Below are 22,661 nucleotides of genomic sequence, written 5' to 3' on the forward strand. Positions count from 1 at the left end.
AAGCGTCCCCCTAGCGTCTCGACGCAGCTCGAAGTTCCCTCGAGATAGGGAACCACCTAAACCCATCATAAACTGGAATAAACCCCACCAAAACCAGACAGAAACGTAAAAAAACGGCATGAAAACACTAAGGACCAGGATAAACTACAGCAAACCCATCAAAACCAGCAAAAAACAAGATGAAACCAACTAAAACCACCATAAACCCCAGCAGAATCCATTATAATTCACAAAGAACTAAGTTAAAACCAGTAGGAACCACTTAAAATAACCTCAAACCATTATAGAACGCATCCAAACCAACACAGAACAAATTTAATCCATGTACAACATCAAAAACCACCTTAGACCACCTAAAAACCCATCAAAACCATCGGAATCCACATAAAACCATCATAAACCACCACAGGACCTACCAAAATTAATAAAACTTGAAAAAAAAAAATAGCATAGTAAAACATACACAAAACGGGTAAGAACGACTTAAAACCACCATAAACTTTGGATAAAAGCGTCTGCTAAATGATTACATGTAAACTTGAAGAAAACCCATCAAAACCAGATAGAAAAAGAAACAAAGAACAAAAAAGCACCAAGAACCAGGATGAACTACCTCGAACCACCACCAAACCCATCAAATTCAGCAAAAAACAAGACGAAACCATCTAAAACCACCATAAACCACCATAGGACCCGTCACAATTTACAAAGAATCAAGAGAAACCAACTTAACCACCACAAAAGCAGTATAATCAAAATGGCGGCAGCTATTGCTCTGAAGCATGCGCTCCAGGCGTGCCGAGGTGTGGCGACGCGACGCAGTGCTCGTTCCCTCTCAGGGAACAAGGGTTATATACATAACCCGAGCCGCTCCCTTATCGAGCACTATTATGAGGAACTTCCCACTGCGTCGGAACGACAAATTTGGGGAACGAGTACCCACTAGGCCACACCGAGGGTAGCGCCTGCCCTAGTGTGAAGCCGGAACTCGGGCACAACGAGGACTGGAGCACCCTAGCGCCACTACCACGATTATAAACCTGTTAAGTGATCATATCTAAACAATTAAAATACAGATTAAACATCAGTGTAATAATCATGTCACTTTCAATACAATGCATACATTTTATTCTTAAGTTTTGGTAGGAAATGTTATAATTTTCAGTAATTTATTTTCTGTAATGAAAAATATAATGTATCCCAAGTCAACAATTTGATCTCTCAGTGATCTCCTACTGAGCTTCCAGGATACTCATACTACTGTCTTGATTATATACTTGATTATGGGATAGGCCTACATTTAAAAAAGAATATATAGAAAACATTTTCTGTCCATCCCGGCCACGAGTTTAGAGAACATTCAGCCTTTGTGGTCGGTTTTGGAGGAGACTTTCGGTAATGAACCGTCATCAGTGAGAGACATTCATTCATTCATTCATTCATTCTTATATTCGGTGTAAGTGTATTGCTTTTGCATATATTAGTATCATTGCATTATCAGCATATATTTCATTTACATCCAAGTTCTAAACATTACAAAGAGATCAGTAAATCAGACGAGTCCATGATGATTAACAGCCAAAAACGCCGGATCAACTTCCTCTTGGCCTTTTTCTGGCCATAATAACGAGCACTATCGAGTCCAACTGGCTTTAGTTTAAACAGATAATCAATAGTTTATCTTACTCTGTTAACGCAGCAGCTCTTCTGCAAATCAGTCCTGGTGGGAAAGTGATGACAATGCATAAGTTGTCAGTTTTGTTCGTCTGGTTGTGTTAAAAAAAAAAAACATTTTGGTTTGGATTTGTCTATAGGCGTAATTTACGGGTGGGACGGGTTGAACATGTCCCCACCACTTTTTTTTTAAACATCTTGCTTCACGGATGAACCTAATACAAACAAAACATCTCTGGTTAACTAGAAGAGTATCATTTGTTCGTTTAATAAGAGTCGATCTGGCGCTCGTTGCCGCTGTTATCAGTGGAGCAGATTTCTCTCGCGGCTCAGTCTTCACACAGACGAGCGCTTTAATCCAATGCTTAACGCCGTTGCAGAGATTTTTTATGTGTTCCAGATCACGAAACAAAATGCACAAAAACTGTCCCTGCTCTTAATGTATTGATGATATTCGGTTTTGATGAGAGAAAAAATGTATAGGCTATGAGGGCAGATTAGAAACGAGAACTTCTAACCAGTTTAACAGACTAGACCAGGGATTATAAGCAAAGTGTGCAAATCTATATGCCTTTATTCACGTGAAAATTCTTGGCACAACGCTATATTGTGTTTAGATGCAATAATTAAACGAGATCTATATCAATAAATTAACTATTTAATTGATTTCTGGACATCTTAATACTAATTTTTCTGTAGCCTACATATTTTACATCTGATATAACATTGTATCAGCAATGCTACCCCCCTTAATATGCCATATAGTGCATATCATATGCACGCGAGTTATTGTTTGTTGTATGAGCGCCCCTCACACGTCAAAATGAGCTGTGGCGTGCATATAGTACGCAGTTTTTCGCGTGCATATGATACGCAATTTATGTCCCACCCACTTTTTAAAACAAAGTTACGCCACTGGATTTGTCATTTTGCCATTTTCTCTTTTGCTTTCCTAATTTCTTCCATGATGTCCTCTAGCTGATTCAATACTTTCCTCATTTTAGTTATGAATTGTCCAGCCTTTGTCTCCATCTCACGCTCATCTCTCTTATTTTCAATAACTGACAGAGAGTCAAGCAAAAGCCTGACACCAGAAAAAAACCCTCTTCTCACTCCAGAAACACACGGAGGGCCTAACCGAGCACTTTTCTCCCCTCTTGAATCAGCAAAATAATCACATATCAATGACAATTGTATACATTGAATAATACAAAATATTACCCCTAATATCACACTGATATTCATGATATCGCATCGCTTACGCGTTTGAATTTTGAAGTGATTCCCACACACGGAAATGTGACTCGACCGAAATCACCAACAAATCCTCACAACAGACAGCCATCCACTCACCAAAACACTGAGAGATAGTTTATCATTCACTAAAAGTGCATATTTCTCAGAAATGAGTGAAAAATGGGTGATTCTCATGGATTTAACTCGCGTGAGCACTGTCTAAACCCCGCGCTGTGAATCTCTCCGGTGACGGGACTCTCGCGAGACTGATGAGAAGCACTTTTCTTAAAGGGCCAGCGTAACTTTATCGGTGCATGACAAAAACAATAAAATATGATTTATTTAACTCAGATTACATAACCAGTCTCTTTGTTGACAGGGATTTTTCACTTGGTTACATATATAACAGCTCTAAGTGAATGAAAACATCCTGCAAAGTTTTAAATCTGAAAGTGCAGCATATATAAAGTTATTGTCTCTCAAAAGTAAAAGTTGACTCTAAGTCAATTAAACAAATCTTTTTCTTCTTTTTTTTATGAATCACAAGCCATTTCGTTTTGAAGGTTAGACTTATAGAGCACTTTGTGCTTCATATTGTGTAGGTATCAGGCTAACCGGCTAACTCATGTTATTACTGTCTTACTGAAACACTTCTGTAAATCAGCTGCAGTATTACCTAAAACTGTCTATTAATGCAGATCGTCTGTCATTCTTACTACTCTGAGTAAAGATGGAGGATGGAGCAAGATTTATTTGACAAACTTTAATGTTCCATCAGTCATTGATGTTAGTGCTGGGCTAACGGATGAACCGTTATTGATGCAATTCCTGCATGTGCACCAGGGATGGAAATTAACTTTTTTGTCCACCGGCCACTGTAGCTGTGGATTTCAAAATCTACCAGCCACTTAATGTTGTTTACCGACAATGTGTAACTGCATGTGAAAAATTAATACTACAAGCTCTACAATACTTAAGCAGTTTATTTAATCTCAAGTCTCAATGAAATACTGACATTTTCTCTTTCTCTCTTATACACACACAAACCATGAACTGATATACATTTCATTAAATGAGTCGGGCTCTGTGCACTGTGTGCTTTTCTTTTACCTGGATGTGGCATTTGGACGATTCGTGATCTTTTATGGCTTCCAGTTTTAGGTTTTTAGTCCCAACAATGAAACTATTAGTTTTGGCATCTTCTGAAGCGTGTTGACGACACACCGAGCAGAACATTGTCAGTAGGGATGCACAGAAATAAAAATTCTTGGCCGAAACCGAAACACCAAAAGAAATTATGCCAACTATTAGTACCATTGCATTTATGGCTAATGCTGTGACTGTGTAACTTTACTAAAAATCAAGGCATTGCGATTGCATAAATTAATATTAAAGTTTCAAATATTAATCAATTACAAATTATGCAAATATTTATTTAGCACATTGCAACAATCCACAGTATAAAATACAATTCAAACTAAAATGTTTAACTTGATCTCACTCGTGTGCATTTAATAATAGCTAATGTACAGGGCTAATGGCCTGCAGAAAGGTACAGAAATTCAATAAAGTAATCAAATGTAAAATAACTGCATATTTTAACTTTTTAAATTAAATATTAATCCTTATTAAACTTACAAAAGCTATTCAAGAGCAGATGTCCTGTAGTTTGACATTAAACAGACAGTAGTAAAGGCTACTGCCCCTTTAAAGGCCGGAACACACCAAGCCGACGGTCGGCCGTCGGGCAGTTTTTGTGCGTCGGCCAACTAAGTTTCCTCGGTGTGTTCCACACAGTTCCACGCCGTCGGCTGGCGTTGGTCCTCGTCGGCTGTTTTTCAGCCGATTCGACATGTTAAATCGGCGTCGCCGCATGTCGGTCAGTCGGGACATATGATCGTTCTGATTTGCTGTTCAGCTAGCGAACCAGTGCACGAGAAAATAAAACGGAAGTGACGAAGCAAGTAAACGACAGAGTCAAGAGGGAACACAACGCCTGTCTCCTCCATAGACAGTAAAAGAAAGGTGTCGTCTCATTTGATTATATTCCTCATTACGATACATGTTAACACATGTTAATATATATGGCTGTGTGGACCGAGGCAAGTGAAGACAAACTGATCATCATGATCCAGCAAAGGCCAGCTTAGTATCACACTACGGGAAAATGTTAACGTTATGTCAACTGTGTGGCGAAAGCAGAACTGTGGCGTGAGATCGCAAATAAAGTTGTCATGTCAGGTAAGATTTCCTTTTTTGCAATAGTTTTTTCTTCTTCAGTAGTCCATATTTACAAAAAAAACTGCATGTTAGATTGTTGTGTGCAACTTTCATCTTTGCACAGCAGTTAATTTCACATTCAAAATGCACTAAAGATATCAAAACACTCAATGCATGTCTTTATGTCCAAAAGCAATGATAAATCCACAGTTTAACCCTCATATATTTCGGTTGTACTAACTGTGTGGAGAGTTTTGCAAAAGTGACCTAAATGTATTGAGAAATGTGTTCAAGCGACTGTAAAAAAAAATGCTGTCATCCAGAATACATCCAGTTAAAAGTAGAACAAAAATGAACTTTACAATAGCCATGAAATTGACATAACTCAGCGTAATGTTTTTATTTATTTATTATTGTCCCTCAGAGAAAGAGCTCAAGAAGGGGATGGGACTCATTGCGAACCCAGTACATGTGTTACAAGAAACATGGACCCTCAGGAAGTTCTGGAGCTCAGAAGACCCACCTGCAGTTTCTAGAACCTCACACAAAAAGGAAGGAGTGCACCTCAAATCTAACTATCAGGGTACACACACACACACACACACACACACACACATACACATATATATATATATATATATATATATATATATATATATATATATATATATATATATATATATATATATATATATATATATATATATATATGTGTGTGTGTGTGTATAATTTATTTTATTTATTTTTTCTTTCCATTTGGACAAATGAACATTTTGCTTTTGGTAAAGTGGCCAATGAATGTTCAGATGGGTCTATTTACAAGTAATTCAACAAATCAACTTCCACAATGTGCATCTGAATAGATCCATTTAGCCAATTTGCAGGGTATTGTTTTAGCTACGCCCTGTTATTGTTATGGGTTATTGGTGAACAAGTGTAAGAATCTATTGTATCACATTGTTCACATTTTGATTGTGTCTTTAAGGAACCTTTGTCTGAAAGTGAATCCTGTTCACCCTCAGATGGCACCAACAGTGACACCTGGATTGGCCCCCGTGAGGAGCCCAGCTTCATTACGGCTGAGCTACGGCCCAGTACACCCTTGGCTGAATCTACACATATAGCTACTTTTATAGCTATTCTCTATATAGCTGTTTGTGCCCATTGTACTGAACATTGGAAAATAAAAAACTTTGACTTTGGGTACTTGCATTCACAGTTCTTTATGTAAAAAAGGATCACAAAACACAAGATGATGCAGAATTCTAACCCTTATTTTGCTATTTGACATCTAACTAGCAGGGTAAATAAACACATCTGTATTGATGTTTTAATTTAAGAATAAATAGATTTTCAATTAATAGAGACATATTTTCATAATGTGTTACTTCCACAATACAATGTTATCAAAGTGCAATATCTGTAAACTAATAGTTAGCATGGTTACTGTCAGTTAAGTTCAGTGTATGGTTTAGTGTTACATTATTTTCATTAACATTTCTGTGCCACTGGAGATTTCATTTCCAAACTGCTGTTATGTGATGTGCAAGAACCAGCATGATATCATTTTGAAGAAATGTCACCATAGGCATGTTTCCAATGAATAAAATATATACAAATTCTGTCATAATTCATTGAACTAGCACCAAGCATTGTCACAAACATAATTTACTGTAAATCAGAATGCGTCATACACATATATTTATTTTAATAATCCTTTGGGTAAGTAGCCATTGTTCAGATTGTGCCACATTAACTTCCACAATGCATCTGAATGAGCCAATTTGCAGGGTATTGTTTGAGCTATGCCCTGTTATTGTTATGGTTCATTGATAGGTGAACAAGTGTAATAATCTATGGTTTCACATTTTGAATTCGGGTATCCATGGTTTCACCCATTTAGTGAGCTTCCCTCGTATTTTTCGCGTCCGCTTCTACCTTTCCTCTTCCACAAGTAAAAGACCAAGGGCTGACAACGGCAATGCCATTTGGAACGTTCTGAAATGCACGAACCCGTCTGTGTGGGGAAATGAAAACGACAGCTGATATCTTTATAGCTCTTCCGGTTTCCCGCTTCGAATAACGAAAACAGACTACTGCCATCAGCTGGGACGGAAAGGTATTTCCTCTAACGCAGGCGCAGAACGGACGCGCTATTGGCTGTCTGATGTCGAGCGTCGGCTTGGTGTGTCAGGGCAACTTTGGACCGCTTTGGACCCAAGACGCTGCCGACGTGAGCCGACTCAGCAGTTTGCTTTCGTCGCCACTAGTTGATCGGCGTCGGCTTGGTGTGTTCCTAGCTTAAGAGACGGTCACACGGTCCAGGGGGCATCGCAAACCTGCTCTCTCTCTTCCTTCAGACAGGGGTACCCCGAACTCAAACAAATAAAATAGATTCAGGAGTTGTTTGCCAGGGATGCATCTGGAACGATACCGAGTGGAATAAAATAAGACCCAAATTGGTAACGACCAGTATATGTGACCAGGAGTAAAAAGATACTTTGTGCTTTCATGAGTAGAACTCACTTCTATTCTATTAGAAAACTAATTTGAGTTGCGATTATTGGAGTGAAATCGCCATGGTGATAGTACCGCTGCTGTAATGAAATGAGATCATGTAGAGGGCGGCAGGGAACGTCGGCATCCGTGCTTTAGTTTCATCATCATGAAAAGGTCAAAGCCATCAGGGGCTCAGTATCGTAAAAAGAAAAAAGAGGAAATATAAAAAAGAAAGCGAAATATACAGGTATGTTAGTCTGCTTATTGGTTACTTGTTCTCTACTAAGCTGGTCGCTCTATCTATCATTGAGCAAAACATTACACTGAATATTAGTACTGGAGGGACCACACGCCATGCTCATTTCAGGTGCAGAACATTATAGCAGTTAATTTGAATAAAAATACATTACATCAGAGATTGTTTTTCAGTGTAAATTGATCAAGTAATACTGTCATAACCATGGGCGTCACTAGGCCCTTTTTATGAATTATGCCTCAGCCCCCCCTAAAAAAATATGGGATTAACCTTTAAAACATATGACACTGGTGCGAGGCATCGGCTCCGTCTTTTAGTCTTTGTGTCAGTGTGTTCTTCAACCGAGTGACATGGTTTTCAAGCTATTGTTATCTAATTCTTTGGCCTTCAGAACATCTTAAAATACACATATATAGATCATAGAAATCAAGATATGAATCTTGCCTAGGGTGCCAGAGACGGCCCTGGTTGTCTCACTGGAGCTGTTTTCTGAAGACTGCAGACTATCCTCATCAGCTGCTGAAGCCTCTGGGATCCCTGTCAGGCTGTCCTCCTCCTGCTTCTGGAACAACTGTACTGGCTCTTGGTGCTATACAGGACATCAGAGAAAATTACACACTTGTCGTCACAACTCGCAAAAATAAATAAAATAAATGAGTTTAAAAAAAGTTTCAGGTAATGATTATATAAACTCACTGGGCTGTTCATCATCAGGGCTGGATATATCTAGATTACCTTGGGTTGTTGATTGGTCAATTGCACTGTTATTTCTGTATACAATACATTAATCTGTAATGATGTCATGACTGAAGCGGTATGCAAATGTGTAATATGTTCAGGGTTTGGTGAAATGATGAACATATAATTTATTAACAGCATTTTATATTTTTTAAAAAATAATATCAGGTCACTACTTGATTAAAAATGCATAAAATTGCTTACCGAAAACCGGACCAGACTTTTCGTTGTTTTTAATTGCCTCTCTGTACCTGATATTAAGAGAATGATCAGGCAGACACAGTGTGATACTATAAGTTTATTAAGGAAGAAGGGTCATATTTATACACAAGATAAAGCAGAATCACCAACAATGTCCAGGCCTCCAGTCGCAATACTCATAGTAGATCAATCCCTAACATATATTAGGTATATTAAGAAATATGGTAATTAAGCAAATGTGGTCAAACAAGGGAGTCTTACACAAAAATTGTCAAGAATAGTCAAAAGTGGAAAATACTGATTATATTTGCCACCAGTTTTTCAGTTGTTGTGTTAAAGATATCACAGGTCCTACAGACCATCTTCTTTGTTTAAATATTTTATATATGATTACAGGTTTATTATTGCAAAAAGATCCTTTGCTCTTCGTCTTGTACTGTGAGTTGTGACAATTGATAGTATACATGCACATATAACAATCGGTTATTTCCATTCTTTTAGATTAGATTTAGATTTATTGTCACATATACTTTGCAATACAGTGAAATGCTTTTGCCATAAGTTGCAAGGGGTAAATACATAAAAGCTACATACACAAAAGACAACATTTATACATGCAAGACCTAATACAAGCACAAACAAGAAATAGAATGAGTCACTTTAAAATATAAATCTAAAAATCTGTGTCACATAGGAGTATCATAGTGATGGCACTAGCAATTATATTAAAATGTTCATGAGTTCAATTCACTGACCATTCAACAATCTAATAGCCTGGGGAAAAAAACTGTCCTTAAGACATGTGCGAGAAGTGATGCTCCGGTAACGTTTACCAGAGGGAAGTAATGAAAAGAGATGATGGGCTGGATGATTTATGTCCTTAATGGTAGACTCTGCTCTGCTCCTGCAGCAGACAGGGTAAATGTTTTGTAGTAGAGGAAGGTCAGCCCCAATAATTTTGGAAGCTGACTGGACTATTCTTGTTAAGGGTTTGAGATCTCGGGCAGACAGATTACCTAACCATCAGTGTTGGGCAAGCTACTTGGAAAATGTCGTGAGCTAAGCTACCAGTTACTCTACATTAAATTAAGCTTCACTACACTGAAGCTAACTTCATTCATATCATTGCTATCTCAGTGATCAATAAAAGTCAAGCATATAGACACATTTTTTTTTAGTTATTCATAAAACTGTCAGAAATCAATTCGGCAACAAAACCATGCGATCCATAATATTAACAAAACCAGGGGCCTATTGCACAAAACTAGGATAAGGGATTAAGCCGGGATATCTTGGTGATCTTGTCATTTTTATGCAAAATTTAGTACACAGCTGTCATGTAAACATACCCTGAAGGCTGTATATATGTAAACAATATATGACATGCAAAACAACAATATATGTATGCAAACTGTATATATTAGCGGATAAATTGAGCCGGGATAACCAAAATATCCCAGCTTAATCCCTTATCCTAGTATCCTAATAGTATTATGCAATAGGCCACTGGTGTCGAGAGAGTGTGTGTGTGTGTATATGTTCATCTGTATTCAGGTGTTTATTCAAGAAACACAATAGATTTTTAAAACTTTGCAGTTTCTCTTTTGTCACCGCGCGGATGATGCACGTGCAACAGCGAATTGAGCGCAAGAAAAAAAAAACGTCAACTAGAAAGTGCGAATGTGCACGATGCACATTCTTGAGGGTAAGATTTCTTGAGGTTGCAGGTTGTGTTAAAAGACCATGATAGAGTGGAAGTAATATGTATGCCCAGAAACCGGAAATTGTCAACTATCTCCACAGGTGAATCAACCATGCAGAGTGGTTTATGAATGCACAAGTTCTTCCTGAAGTCAATGATGATCTCATTAGTTTTGCTGACATTCAGGACAAGGTTGTTATTGTGACACCATGCAGTCAGTTCTCTCACCTCCTACCTATAGGAGTCCTCGTTGTTGTTACTAATGAGGCCTATCACGGTTGTATGATCTGCATCCTTGATGATGCTGTTATTCTCATATCTTGCAGTGCAGTAATGTGTTAAAAGGCTGTATAACAGGGAACTGATACAGCAGCCCTGGGGGACTCCTGTCCTAAGTAACAGAGTAGATGACGTCAGATCACCTATTTTCACTGACTGTGGTCTATTAGTTAGGAAATCCAACACCCAGCTACAGATTGAACTGCTCAGTCCCAGATCTCTGAGTTTTAGCACCAGTCTCGATGGTACCACTGTGTTAAACGCAGAGCTAAAGTCTATGAACAGCATCCTAACATAGGTGTTTTTCTTTTCCAGATGGGCTAAAGCAGTATGCACAGCAATTGAGATGGCATCATCCACTGATCTGTTGTGTTTGTATGCAAATTGTAAGGGGTCCAAGGAAGGAGGGAGACAAGAATTAATGTAGGCTACAACCAGTTTCTCAAAACACTTCATTACTGCTGACGTCAGTGCAATGGGTCTGTAATCGTTTAAACAAGTAGCAGTGGTTTTCTTCGGTATTGGTATGATGGTGGTGTTTTTAAAGCATTTGGGCACATAGTGCAGTTTTAAAGACAGATTGAATATATCTGTATAAACGTGTGACAACTGTGTAGCGCACATCTTAAGGAGCCTAGAGGGGATACCGTCCGGGCCGGCTGCTTTGCACGCGTTCACTTTTTTAAAAGCTTTGCTCACCTCAGCCACTGTGACTTGTAAGTAGGGCTGTTTCGAATGCCATTTTTTGAGCTTCGAAGCTTAGGTGGCAATCAATATCGAATATTCGAAGCTTCGGTGGGTGGGGCTAAATATATAATAATAGTGTCGGTTTGCATTTGTATCATCTTTCACGACTTCACGTTTCACTCTTCGGCATCGTAAATGTGTTGCGGCAGACCCAGTGGAGTGCAGTGTTGCATTTGGTGCAATATGATCAGGTGGCACACATTCTTTAAATATTAATAAACATTTAATAATCTTTTAAATAGAACAGTTTCCGGTACGCATTACACGGGCAGGTTTATGCTCCGAAAACGGACAGTGCACAAGTGATACAAAACACAAAGTCTGTTGAGAGCAAGAACTTTAATAAGGTATTAATAACGAACCTTTCTTTAAAACAAATGAATCCCAAAACAGAAATTAAATTAGTAACACACAGTGATTTCAATGAACTGTAATAAATAAAGAACATGGTAGCATGCTTATAAACAGTTGAATAAGAATAAATGAATTGTTTTTAAAATGACACAAAATGTAATATCTATTACAATTTGTTTTATTCTATATAAGGGATTTATTTTGTCTTATTCTGACTTTTTGTTAATTTAAATCTTTAAAATGTGCAATGCTTTTATTGAAAGCATGTTGCTGTGTTTTTTATAATTTATTATTATTATTTCAAGCATGAGTGAGAATGAGTCCGCGACGGAAGTCACGCGTTGGAAAAAAAAAAAGAATATTCGAATCTCAAAACTGAAAATCGAATGCCACCTCACCGAACGAATATTCGAATATTCTAGTACAGCCCTACTTGTAAGATGTCATCGTCCTCCGGAAGGATCACACCTTCCGCTGTTTTTACTTCAAAGCAAGCATAGAATGAATTTAGCTCCTCCGGAAATGAAGAAGGAGGATCTTTTAACATTGCTGATGAAGAAGCTTTGTAATCCGTCAACTCCTGCATACCTTCCCAAAGTCGGCGGGGATCACTGGCGCTAAAGTTGCTGTCTAACTTGTTTCCATAATGGTTTTTAGCAGCTTTTATGGCTAATCTTAACCTGTATCTAGAGTTCGAAATACTGCAGACCTCTCCCTTAGGCACTGACGAACATCGCTGTTCACCCACGGCTTCTGATTTGGGAATGATCGCACAGTCCGATGAGGTATGCACACATCCATGCAGTACTTTATATAGCCTGTCACATGGTCTGCGTATTCATCTAAATCCCTAGCATTATCTTAAAACACTGACCAGTCCGTTAAATCAAAGCATTCTTGAAGTTCGGACTCACCCTCAGCAGACCAACACTTGACCTCTCTCACGACTGGTGGCTCACGCTTTAACTTCAGTTTGTAAACCGGCAGCAGGAGCACTGACAGGTGGTCAGATTTTCCAAAGTTTGGTCGCGGAACAGACCTATAAGCATCTCTTAGTGGTGTATAACAGTGGTCGAGAGTCCGATCGCCCCTAGTGGGACAGGTGACAAGTTGGTAATACCTTTTTCATATTGCAATGATTAAAATCACCCATTATGATTTTACATTTACATTTATGCATTTGGCAGACGCTTTTATCCAAAGCGACATACATTGCATTCAAGGTACACATTTTACATTATTGTCAATTCTTGCTTTTTCTTGCGCATCTTGCTTTCCCTGGGAATCGAACCCATGACCTTGGCGTTGCTAGCGCCACGCTCTACTAGTTGAGCTACAGGAAAGCTAGGGTGAATGAATCCTGGTGCTGGTTCTCTAGCTTCGAGACGGAATCATACAGCGCATCTAACGCTGCTGCAGCAGGGGCATCTGGTGGAATATAAACAGCAGTGAGAAGCACAGATGGAAACTCACGGGGTAGATAGAATGGACGGCACTTGATCGTCAGATGTTTGAGCACTGGGGTAGTCAATTTTGAAACAACTTCCACGTTTGTACACCAGGAATTGTTTATGAAAAAACAAACACCACCTCCTTTTGTTTTACCCGCGCTCTCAATGTCACGATCCAGGCGATACACAGAGAAGCCAGCGGGTTGTATGGTTCTGTCAGAGATGTTCGGACCCAGCCAGGTTTCAGTGAAACAGTATGCGTTGCACTCTCGCAGATCCCTGCTTGAACCGATGCGACTGTGGAGCTCATCCAGCTTGTTCCCCATGGATTGCAGGTTCGCCAGCAGTATGGTAGGAATGGGAGGTCGGTTTGAACGCTGCCGCCATCTAACCAAAATACCGGCTCGCCTTCCCCTTTTCCACTGTTTAGATCCAGCAGGCCCTCTGTATCCTAGTCCGTTTGTGGTTTTCCGCACTAAATCCACTGGTAAGCCAGTTAAAACCATGTTATTGGCAACATGATTTCTAATGTCCAAGATGGTTGTCAGTTATATACAATCCTACTCTTTTGTACGCACAAGACAATATCTGAAAACAACAGAAATACACATACTATAGGGAGAGCAACTCGTAGCGTGTCGCCATGATACAGCGCCATCTTGAGTGTTTTACATAATATTAATGTTTATGTACTTATCAGTAGTGTTGTAGTACTCGAGATCGGTCTTTTTAAAGGTCTTGGTCTCGTCTCGGTATCGACCGCATTTTTACTCGGTCTCGTCTCGGTCTCGGGCGAAGATGACTCGGGATTTTGTCTCAAGACCGGTCAAGACCACAGCTGAAGGCATATAAAGAGCAGAGAACTCCACCCTGCGCGCACTCTCTCTGTCTTCAAAATAAGCACATAAGCTCTCTCTGATACTTCACATATTAAGCTAAATCAAAAGTTCAGAAAACCGAATCCATGTTGAACGTTGCGCGTTCGGACAACTGTTTTGAAGTACCGCTCGGTGTGAATTGCGCTGAAAAAACGTTTGACCAGCTAAACAGCTGACATAAATCATACATTAAATAAACAGGAAACAATTTATATCCAGTTATGAAGTGTTTTCTGTGTGACAAACCTTCCGCGATGTTCTAACAGCCGTGATTCACACACAACGGGTCTGCTAATGTCCGATTCACGACCAAATGACTCATTTGAACCGAATCATTTTAACGACGGTAATAAGAACTGATCTGTTCAACAATGAACTGAACGAATCAGTTTAATCATTTACTCAGAACACCTCAGAAATGAGAATGCAAGTGTGCTTACCCAATTTAGCAAGAGTGGAGAGTAAGATTTATTAGTTTTAACTATCCACAGTATTTCAGCTTATGTATGTTGAATGTGTAGTAAAATAAATAGTCTAAAATCATTTAGTTTAGACTGGAGTGAGGTGAAAACAGAACAAAGTTGTTTGTTAGCTAGCTGATCATTTTATTAAATTGTATATGGCAGAAAATGTGGCTATTTGTTAACTGTTAATGCTATTTCTAATATTGGTATGATTATATACCAAAACAATTCAACCTGTTGGAACAAAAGAAACATCAAGATAAGAGATCATACATAATAGGAGATATAAACATAAGATAATAAAAAATGATTGTTTCGTTGCATTTTTTTTTTTAAATGGTGTGTGTGTGTGTGTGTGTGTGTGTGTGTGTGTGTGTGTGTGTGTGTGTGTGTGTGTGTAGGTCTATCAGCCACCACAAAAGACCATTTTTGACCCGGGAAAAACCCTGCAGATGTGAGATATTTGTTAAATCAAACTGTAGTTAATCAAAAAATGCAAGTACAGGGTTTCTTTTCCTTGTTGTTGCACAATAAAGCTGCACAATAACATTTTCAATTTGTAAATGAAAAATATGTACATATATAAAATAATTAGCTTAAGCAGCATACTAATATCTGTATGATACATATTGCACCTCCTGTTATTCACATTCATTTAAGACATAATGGACTGTGTCTGAGATCAATGCCTCATCCAGATTAGCATTCTTAGGGAACTTTGAGTTTTAAAATGGGATTGAGCACTTTTCACAAAACAAAACACACAACTCTGTTAGTGTCAGTTTGGTGTTTGTGTCCACCATAGACTGTAAACAATATGAACACGTCGTCTTCAGTGCCTCCCATTGACGAAAAGTTAAGTGTTATTTGCTTATATATAGGAAAAAGATTAATTCCCACAAAGCTGCAATGCCTTTTGATTATTTGATCAAAACTTCTCTCATGGTACTGTAGCCCCTGCTAATTTTATATATTGTTTATTTTGTGTTCTGTTAACAGAAATACAAGTTATTCTGAAGTATGGGCCAGTTTAATTGTCCCTGATGTACAAATACACTTTTGTTTTAATTTGTTAATGCTGTTTTAAAGTGTAAGTGTTGAAATATCCTCTTGTGAGTAACCTTTGAACCCTCTGTCATTTTGTTTTGTATTGGGTGGCCAGGTGTCAGTTTGCTTGTCATCCAATCAGTGCCGTTCAGAGAGCAGTTGGGCAACCTATCAGGTCGCAGAGGGGGCGGGTTTATGAGAGAGAGAAAAAGATAGCGCGAGACTGGAAAAAGGGAAACGAAAAAACAACACAACGGAGGATGGTACAAGCATAAGTTAGTTCTAAGTTCTGTAGGATTGATATATTAATGGTAAGCGAAGTTAAGAGCCAGGGGCGGATTTTTCTTGGTTTTGTCAGTAAGTAATCTGTTAAAACGGGAGGGTGAGCTTTGTTTGGAGCTGGTTAAATGAGTCACGGAGATTCGTCTGAAGTGAAACTAACGCCATTGCCATGTGCGAATTGCTCAGTATAGTCGGAAATCCACTTTGCCACCGAGTTTCTGAGTGAGTATGGACATTGTGAACTAAAATGAAATTGACATTTTTGGACAAGATATAGTTAAGCTCATTCAATTTTGTGAACTTTTGGCTAGTGTGCGTCAGATGTTGCCACCCACGTTGCTGCAATAGATGTGCTCAGGATTCGCGCTACAGGCCGGAGGTGTTGCGTTTGCACATGGACGGACGGAGTTTCAGGACGAGTTTCATCATTGCGTATCTCACCATTGGACGGAACAGTTGGATGGACGGTCACTATAATCTTTCTGTTACCAAGGAATCGTGAGTACAAACAATACTATTTGGAAATGTTTCATCTGAGCTCCAACAAGCGCGCCAACGTTGTGGTACCACAAAACTGAGACAAGTGAAAAGAAAAACCCCGGGGTACTGTTCATTGCATTTCATTTGAAATATGATGATGTGTTAAAAGGTGAACCCACCTAGTTCTAAAGAGAAAAATCTATATAAACATCTTGAGTTTAACATTCAACAGTTGTGGTCTGATATTTATGTGTGTTTGATTTTGAAATGTGATTGGTGTGATATACATTTTTTTTTAGTTTCATTTTTTTGCAACTAAGTGTTATAGTGGCTAAGTATATGTGCATGGGAGTTTTATGCTCGCAGTAAAAACAAAACAAAAACAAACGAACCCAGTATATTTAAGCTAACCAGGCCTCTCTACACTTAAGCGAGAGTTGCATGCCAAAAGTTTACCTGCTGTCAATACATCCTGGTTTAAAATTCTAGTAACCTCTCACAAATTCTTTCCCCATGCACATAACTCATTAAAAAAAAATATCTAAAGGGAATTGTGTAGGAGGGTTACACGTGGGGGCTCGTCCGGGATCGTGTTTACTGTGTTTTGTTTTGTGAGCAGGTTTATAAAAATAAAAATAAATCACAGGAAAGCCAGTGTTAAATGATGTAGCTTAATAGTCTATAGCCACTTAGGTGTGTTTAAGAGAATTTTGGTTTATTATTATTATTTATTTTTTTGATGTGTGTAATGTAAAGCTAATATAGCATGGATTCAGAACAGATTTTCAAATGGTGTAAAGACAAAGGTATTGATGCAGGGAAAGCCTTTGTGCTTAGTAGGGTCTCTTTAGGTGTCACTGATGAGACCATATACAAGGTACTGGATGAGGTTGAAGTTTTTGGCCCCTGTAAAATAAGAGGACGGTGTGTAGAACACTTCAGTAAAAGCCAGTTAGTTTTAGTTGAAACTATTAATGATATTACCAAGACTGACATACCGGAACAGTTACTAGCTGGAGATGAGTTTGGACCTTGGATAGTGAATGTTACAGAGACCCAGAGTGTTCCGGTACCTGGTAAAGGAGACTTCCAGTCCAAGTTGCTGTCATTCTTAGCAAGTGAAGGGAAAACAATAGCTGATGTCACAGGCTTACTTACCTCTGCTTCTGCTCCACCCATCGCTCCAGACCTGAACACAAAGCTGGTGAATGCCATCTCCTCACTAGTTGACAAATGTCAAGCCACTCCTGTGGATGGACCGAGCTATCGCAAGCTACGCATGTTCTCAGGTATGAAACCCACTCCACATGGAGAAGAGGAGTATGACGCTTGGGCGGAACAGACCACCCACATGTTGGATGAGTGGCAATGTTCTGATGTTGTCAAGAGACAGAGAGTAGCTGAGAGTCTTAAAGGGCCAGCAGCAGATATTGTCAGAGGATTGAGAGTCACTAATCCCCAGGCCACTGCCAATGACTACTTTAAAGTCCTTGAAACCGCTTTTGGAACCACAGACAGTGCCGCTGATCTCATGGTAAGGTTTCGTAATACACTTCAGCAAGACGGTGAGAAATTATCAGCCTACTTACTCCGATTAGACAAGCTATTGCATGCAGTCCTTCGTAAAGGTGGAATTGACGTAATGGATATGAACCAAGTGCGCATTGATCAAGTTGCTAGAGGTTCTCTGCCTCATGACCTTGTTGCCCTTCGTATAAGACTGACTTACAAACTCAAGCCTCCTCCCAGCTTTACTGATTTGCTTCGGGATGTAAGAGAAGAAGAGGAGATGATCCTTGAAAGACCGATTGTAAAGAAGGGTGTGTCTTTAGCTATTGGTAGACGTGCAGAGTGTGCTACAGCCTCAGTTGTACAGGTACTGCCAGAGCCTGTGGCAGTTTCTGACATAGCAGAAAAGGATCCTGAAATAGAGAGTCTAAGGAGAGAATTTCAAGGTCTCAAGACTGATGTTGCACGCCTCCTTTCTGCCTCTGTGACTGCATCAGCAAGTGTGGCACAGCAGGTAGATCAGAACTCCAGCCAGAAAGCTACTGGAAACTCATATACACGTGTGAAGGAGAGGGCTCCCAAACCTCAGTATCGTGGTGATGTCTTTTGCTACAGATGTGGTGAAGATGGTCATTTCCAGCGGGAATGTCAAAACCCAGAAAATCTCAGAAAAGTGAACAAGCGCCTCTTGAAAATCAAACAGCCGATGGGAAACTTTCCAGGGGCTCAGTAGAGGAACGGCCTGATGCTCCGGAGAAGATACGTTCCACAAGGTGTGACACGCTGCCAGAAAAGATGACTAACTTGCCAGAGGGTTTAGTTGGACCTAACTCCATTGTCTCAGTACAAATTGAGGGCATTTACGCCAAAGCTTTACTTGATAGCGGGTCTCAAGTTACCCTACTGTATCACTCCTTTTATGATAAGTATTTGAAGCACCTGCCTTTGACCCCTATTGAGTGCCTGGAGATTTGGGGCCTCAGTGCAAAGGAGTATCCATATAATGGTTATTTGTGCTTGAAGCTTGAGTTTACTGGAGATGTAGTGGGAGTAGCTGAGACTGTAGAAACACTTGTGCTTGTGTGTCCAGATCCGGTCATGAAAGGGGATGTTTCCATTGTGGTCGGCACAAACACCTCTATAGTTCGAAGACTGTTCAATTCATGCAAAACACATGGAGGCGACCATTTTCTTAACACCCTGCCTGTTCATCCTGTAATAAAAAAAGCTTATGAGAAGTTTCAGGAAACCCCTGACGACACGGCTGAGATAAGAAAAGGAACTGTCTGGTTCACACGAGACAAGCCTCTCACTCTTCCACCTGGCGGCGCTGTAACTGTTGTTGGTATTCCAAAGTTTCCTGGAGGTCTCTCTAGCCAAGCTGTTCTTATAGACCATCCGGAGGAGGATTGTTTTCCTGAAGAGCTTCTGGTCATGCCGGTTGTTGAAAAGTCCATTGCTGTTCATTGTCGTCGCATCAAAGTCACCATGAGGAATGTATCCAGTCATAATGTGACATTAAAACGTGGAGTTCCTATTGCTCATCTATTCCCTGTAGATGTAATAAATACAGTTCTTGAAAAGGAGGGTCCTAAGCTGTCAACACCTCAATTGTCCCCGTCCTCTTTCAACTTTGGTGATTCTTCGGTGCCACCTGAGTGGAAGGAGCGCCTGTGTCAAAAGATGATGGAGAGAAAAGAGGTTTTCTCCTGCAGTGAGTTCGATGTGGGTTGTGCAAAGAGCATACACCACAGCATTCGGGTGACAGATGATAGACCTTTCAGAGAACGTTCTAGACGTTTACCACCGGGTGATTTGGAGGATGTGAGGAAGCATCTGAATGATCTCAAAGATGCCGGAATCATTTCAGAATCCAGAAGCCCCTATGCTTCCCCAATAGTTGTGGTTCGCAAGAAGAACGGCACCATACGAATGTGTGTGGACTATAGGACGTTAAACAGGAGAACGGTTACGGACCAGTACACAGTCCCTCGTGTGGAAGATGCTTTGTCCTGCCTGGGTGGTAGCCAGTGGTTCACTGTGCTTGACCTCAGAAGCGGCTATTATCAGATCCCTTTAGCTGCTGTTGATAAAGAAAAGACAGCCTTCACTTGCCCAGCAGGGTTTTATCAGTTTGAACGGATGCCGCAGGGGATTTGTGGGGCCCCTGCCACGTTTCAACGGATTATGGAAAGGACTGTTGGTGACATGAACCTACTGGAAGTGTTGGTGTATCTGGATGACGTGATTGTTTTTGGGAGGATGGCAGATAAAAAAAATGAAGGGAACAAGCAACGCTATGATCAGAGGGTTCGTTTCTGTCCATTAGATTCTGGGGACAGGGTCTTGATCCGAAACCTTGGTTTACAAGGGAAACACAAGCTTGCTGATCGGTGGAAAGATACTCCGTATATTGTGGAGAGTCAACTCCCTGGGTTGCCTGTGTTCAAACTGAAGCCAGAGAGTGGACAAGGCTCTGAGAAGATACTGCACCGCAATCACATTCTGCCGATTGGACTGGAAGTGCAGCTACGGGGGGAGATGAACAAGGAGCCCCCGAAACAGAGGAGAGCCAGCAGGCGGCTCAAAGCAAAGAGAAAAGAGAACCATGATTCCCTTTGCTTTCCACCATCTGAACAGGATGATAAGATAGAGGTAGCATCTGACTCTGAAGATGATGAGATGGGTGTATGGCATGACTATTATGTACCACGAGAGTTACCAGGACCAGAACCTCAAAACATTGATTACTGTGAGCCTTTTAATCTGGATTTGGATTTGGCTGTTTTGACAAGTAACTCAGAAATGGATGGGACAGCTGAAGAACTTGCCGTAGTGGAGGAGGATGACCATTTGGTACAAAATGTGACTGCAGAAATTTTGAAACAAGAAAGGGACACAGAAATACAGACGTCAGACGAAATAGCTGAAAGACTAAACTGTATAACCGAAAGTCCTGACGAGACAACTCGACCTCAAAGACTAAAGAAAGCTCCATCACGACTGACTTATGACTTTCTAGGGACCCCAACATCAGTAGCTGTTGGTACACATAGTGCTACCGTAGTTGAGATAAATGACAAGGAAGATTCTTTAGCCCTACCTCCTATTAAGAGATATAAAAGTTATTTTTACAAGTGGATAGGTTAAAGGGAGTTTTAAAAATCTTCCTAGCAATATTTTAAGAAAATTTGCTTATTTTCTTGAATGTGATTTATATTGTTATACATGTCATGAGGGCATGACCATTTTTGTTTGGGGGGAGAATGTAGCCCCTGCTAATTTTATATATTGTTTATTTTGTGTTCTGTTAACAGAAATACAAGTTATTCTGAAGTATGGGCCAGTTTAATTGTCCCTGATGTACAAATACACTTTTGTTTTAATTTGTTAATGCTGTTTTAAAGTGTAAGTGTTGAAATATCCTCTTGTGAGTAACCTTTGAACCCTCTGTCATTTTGTTTTGTATTGGGTGGCCAGGTGTCAGTTTGCTTGTCATCCAATCAGTGCCGTTCAGAGAGCAGTTGGGCAACCTATCAGGTCGCAGAGGGGGCGGGTTTATGAGAGAGAGAAAAAGATAGCGCGAGACTGGAAAAAGGGAAACGAAAAAACAACACAACGGAGGATGGTACAAGCATAAGTTAGTTCTAAGTTCTGTAGGATTGATATATTAATGGTAAGCGAAGTTAAGAGCCAGGGGCGGATTTTTCTTGGTTTTGTCAGTAAGTAATCTGTTAAAACGGGAGGGTGAGCTTTGTTTGGAGCTGGTTAAATGAGTCACGGAGATTCGTCTGAAGTGAAACTAACGCCATTGCCATGTGCGAATTGCTCAGTATAGTCGGAAATCCACTTTGCCACCGAGTTTCTGAGTGAGTATGGACATTGTGAACTAAAATGAAATTGACATTTTTGGACAAGATATAGTTAAGCTCATTCAATTTTGTGAACTTTTGGCTAGTGTGCGTCAGATGTTGCCACCCACGTTGCTGCAATAGATGTGCTCAGGATTCGCGCTACAGGCCGGAGGTGTTGCGTTTGCACATGGACGGACGGAGTTTCAGGACGAGTTTCATCATTGCGTATCTCACCATTGGACGGAACAGTTGGATGGACGGTCACTATAATCTTTCTGTTACCAAGGAATCGTGAGTACAAACAATACTATTTGGAAATGTTTCATCTGAGCTCCAACAAGCGCGCCAACGTTGTGGTACCACAAAACTGAGACAAGTGAAAAGAAAAACCCCGGGGTACTGTTCATTGCATTTCATTTGAAATATGATGATGTGTTAAAAGGTGAACCCACCTAGTTCTAAAGAGAAAAATCTATATAAACATCTTGAGTTTAACATTCAACAGTTGTGGTCTGATATTTATGTGTGTTTGATTTTGAAATGTGATTGGTGTGATATACATTTTTTTTTAGTTTCATTTTTTTGCAACTAAGTGTTATAGTGGCTAAGTATATGTGCATGGGAGTTTTATGCTCGCAGTAAAAACAAAACAAAAACAAACGAACCCAGTATATTTAAGCTAACCAGGCCTCTCTACACTTAAGCGAGAGTTGCATGCCAAAAGTTTACCTGCTGTCAATACATCCTGGTTTAAAATTCTAGTAACCTCTCACAAATTCTTTCCCCATGC

At 39.8% G+C, this 22,661-nt stretch overlaps 2 protein-coding genes and 1 non-coding gene across 3 annotated transcripts in view; 1 reads left to right on the plus strand and 2 right to left on the minus strand.

Moving 5' to 3' along the window:
• The window catches only part of LOC137080903 (uncharacterized), a 470,496-nt gene that overhangs the window by 209,924 nt on the left and 237,911 nt on the right, over positions 1-22,661 (minus strand). The gene's annotated exons all lie outside the window — the stretch shown is intronic.
• trnaa-agc (transfer RNA alanine (anticodon AGC)) lies at positions 13,177-13,251 on the minus strand. Its single transcript has one exon. It is a non-coding gene; the product is annotated as a tRNA-Ala (tRNA).
• LOC137088243 (paraneoplastic antigen Ma1 homolog) lies at positions 15,655-20,223 on the plus strand. Its single transcript, XM_067452106.1, has 2 exons — positions 15,655-16,250; positions 16,340-20,223. Exon 2 carries the CDS (start codon positions 17,275-17,277, stop codon positions 18,748-18,750), a length of 1,476 nt encoding a protein of 491 aa, XP_067308207.1. The 5' UTR covers positions 15,655-16,250; positions 16,340-17,274; the 3' UTR covers positions 18,751-20,223.

This window comes from Pseudorasbora parva, chromosome 1 (genome assembly GCF_024679245.1).
Source record: "Pseudorasbora parva isolate DD20220531a chromosome 1, ASM2467924v1, whole genome shotgun sequence".
NCBI classification, from domain to species: domain Eukaryota; kingdom Metazoa; phylum Chordata; class Actinopteri; order Cypriniformes; family Gobionidae; genus Pseudorasbora; species Pseudorasbora parva.

Coding starts and splice junctions, on each gene's coding strand:
- LOC137088243 (XM_067452106.1), top strand. CDS start 17,275: ATGGATTCAGAACAGATTTTCAAATGGTGTAAAGACAAAGGTATTGAT.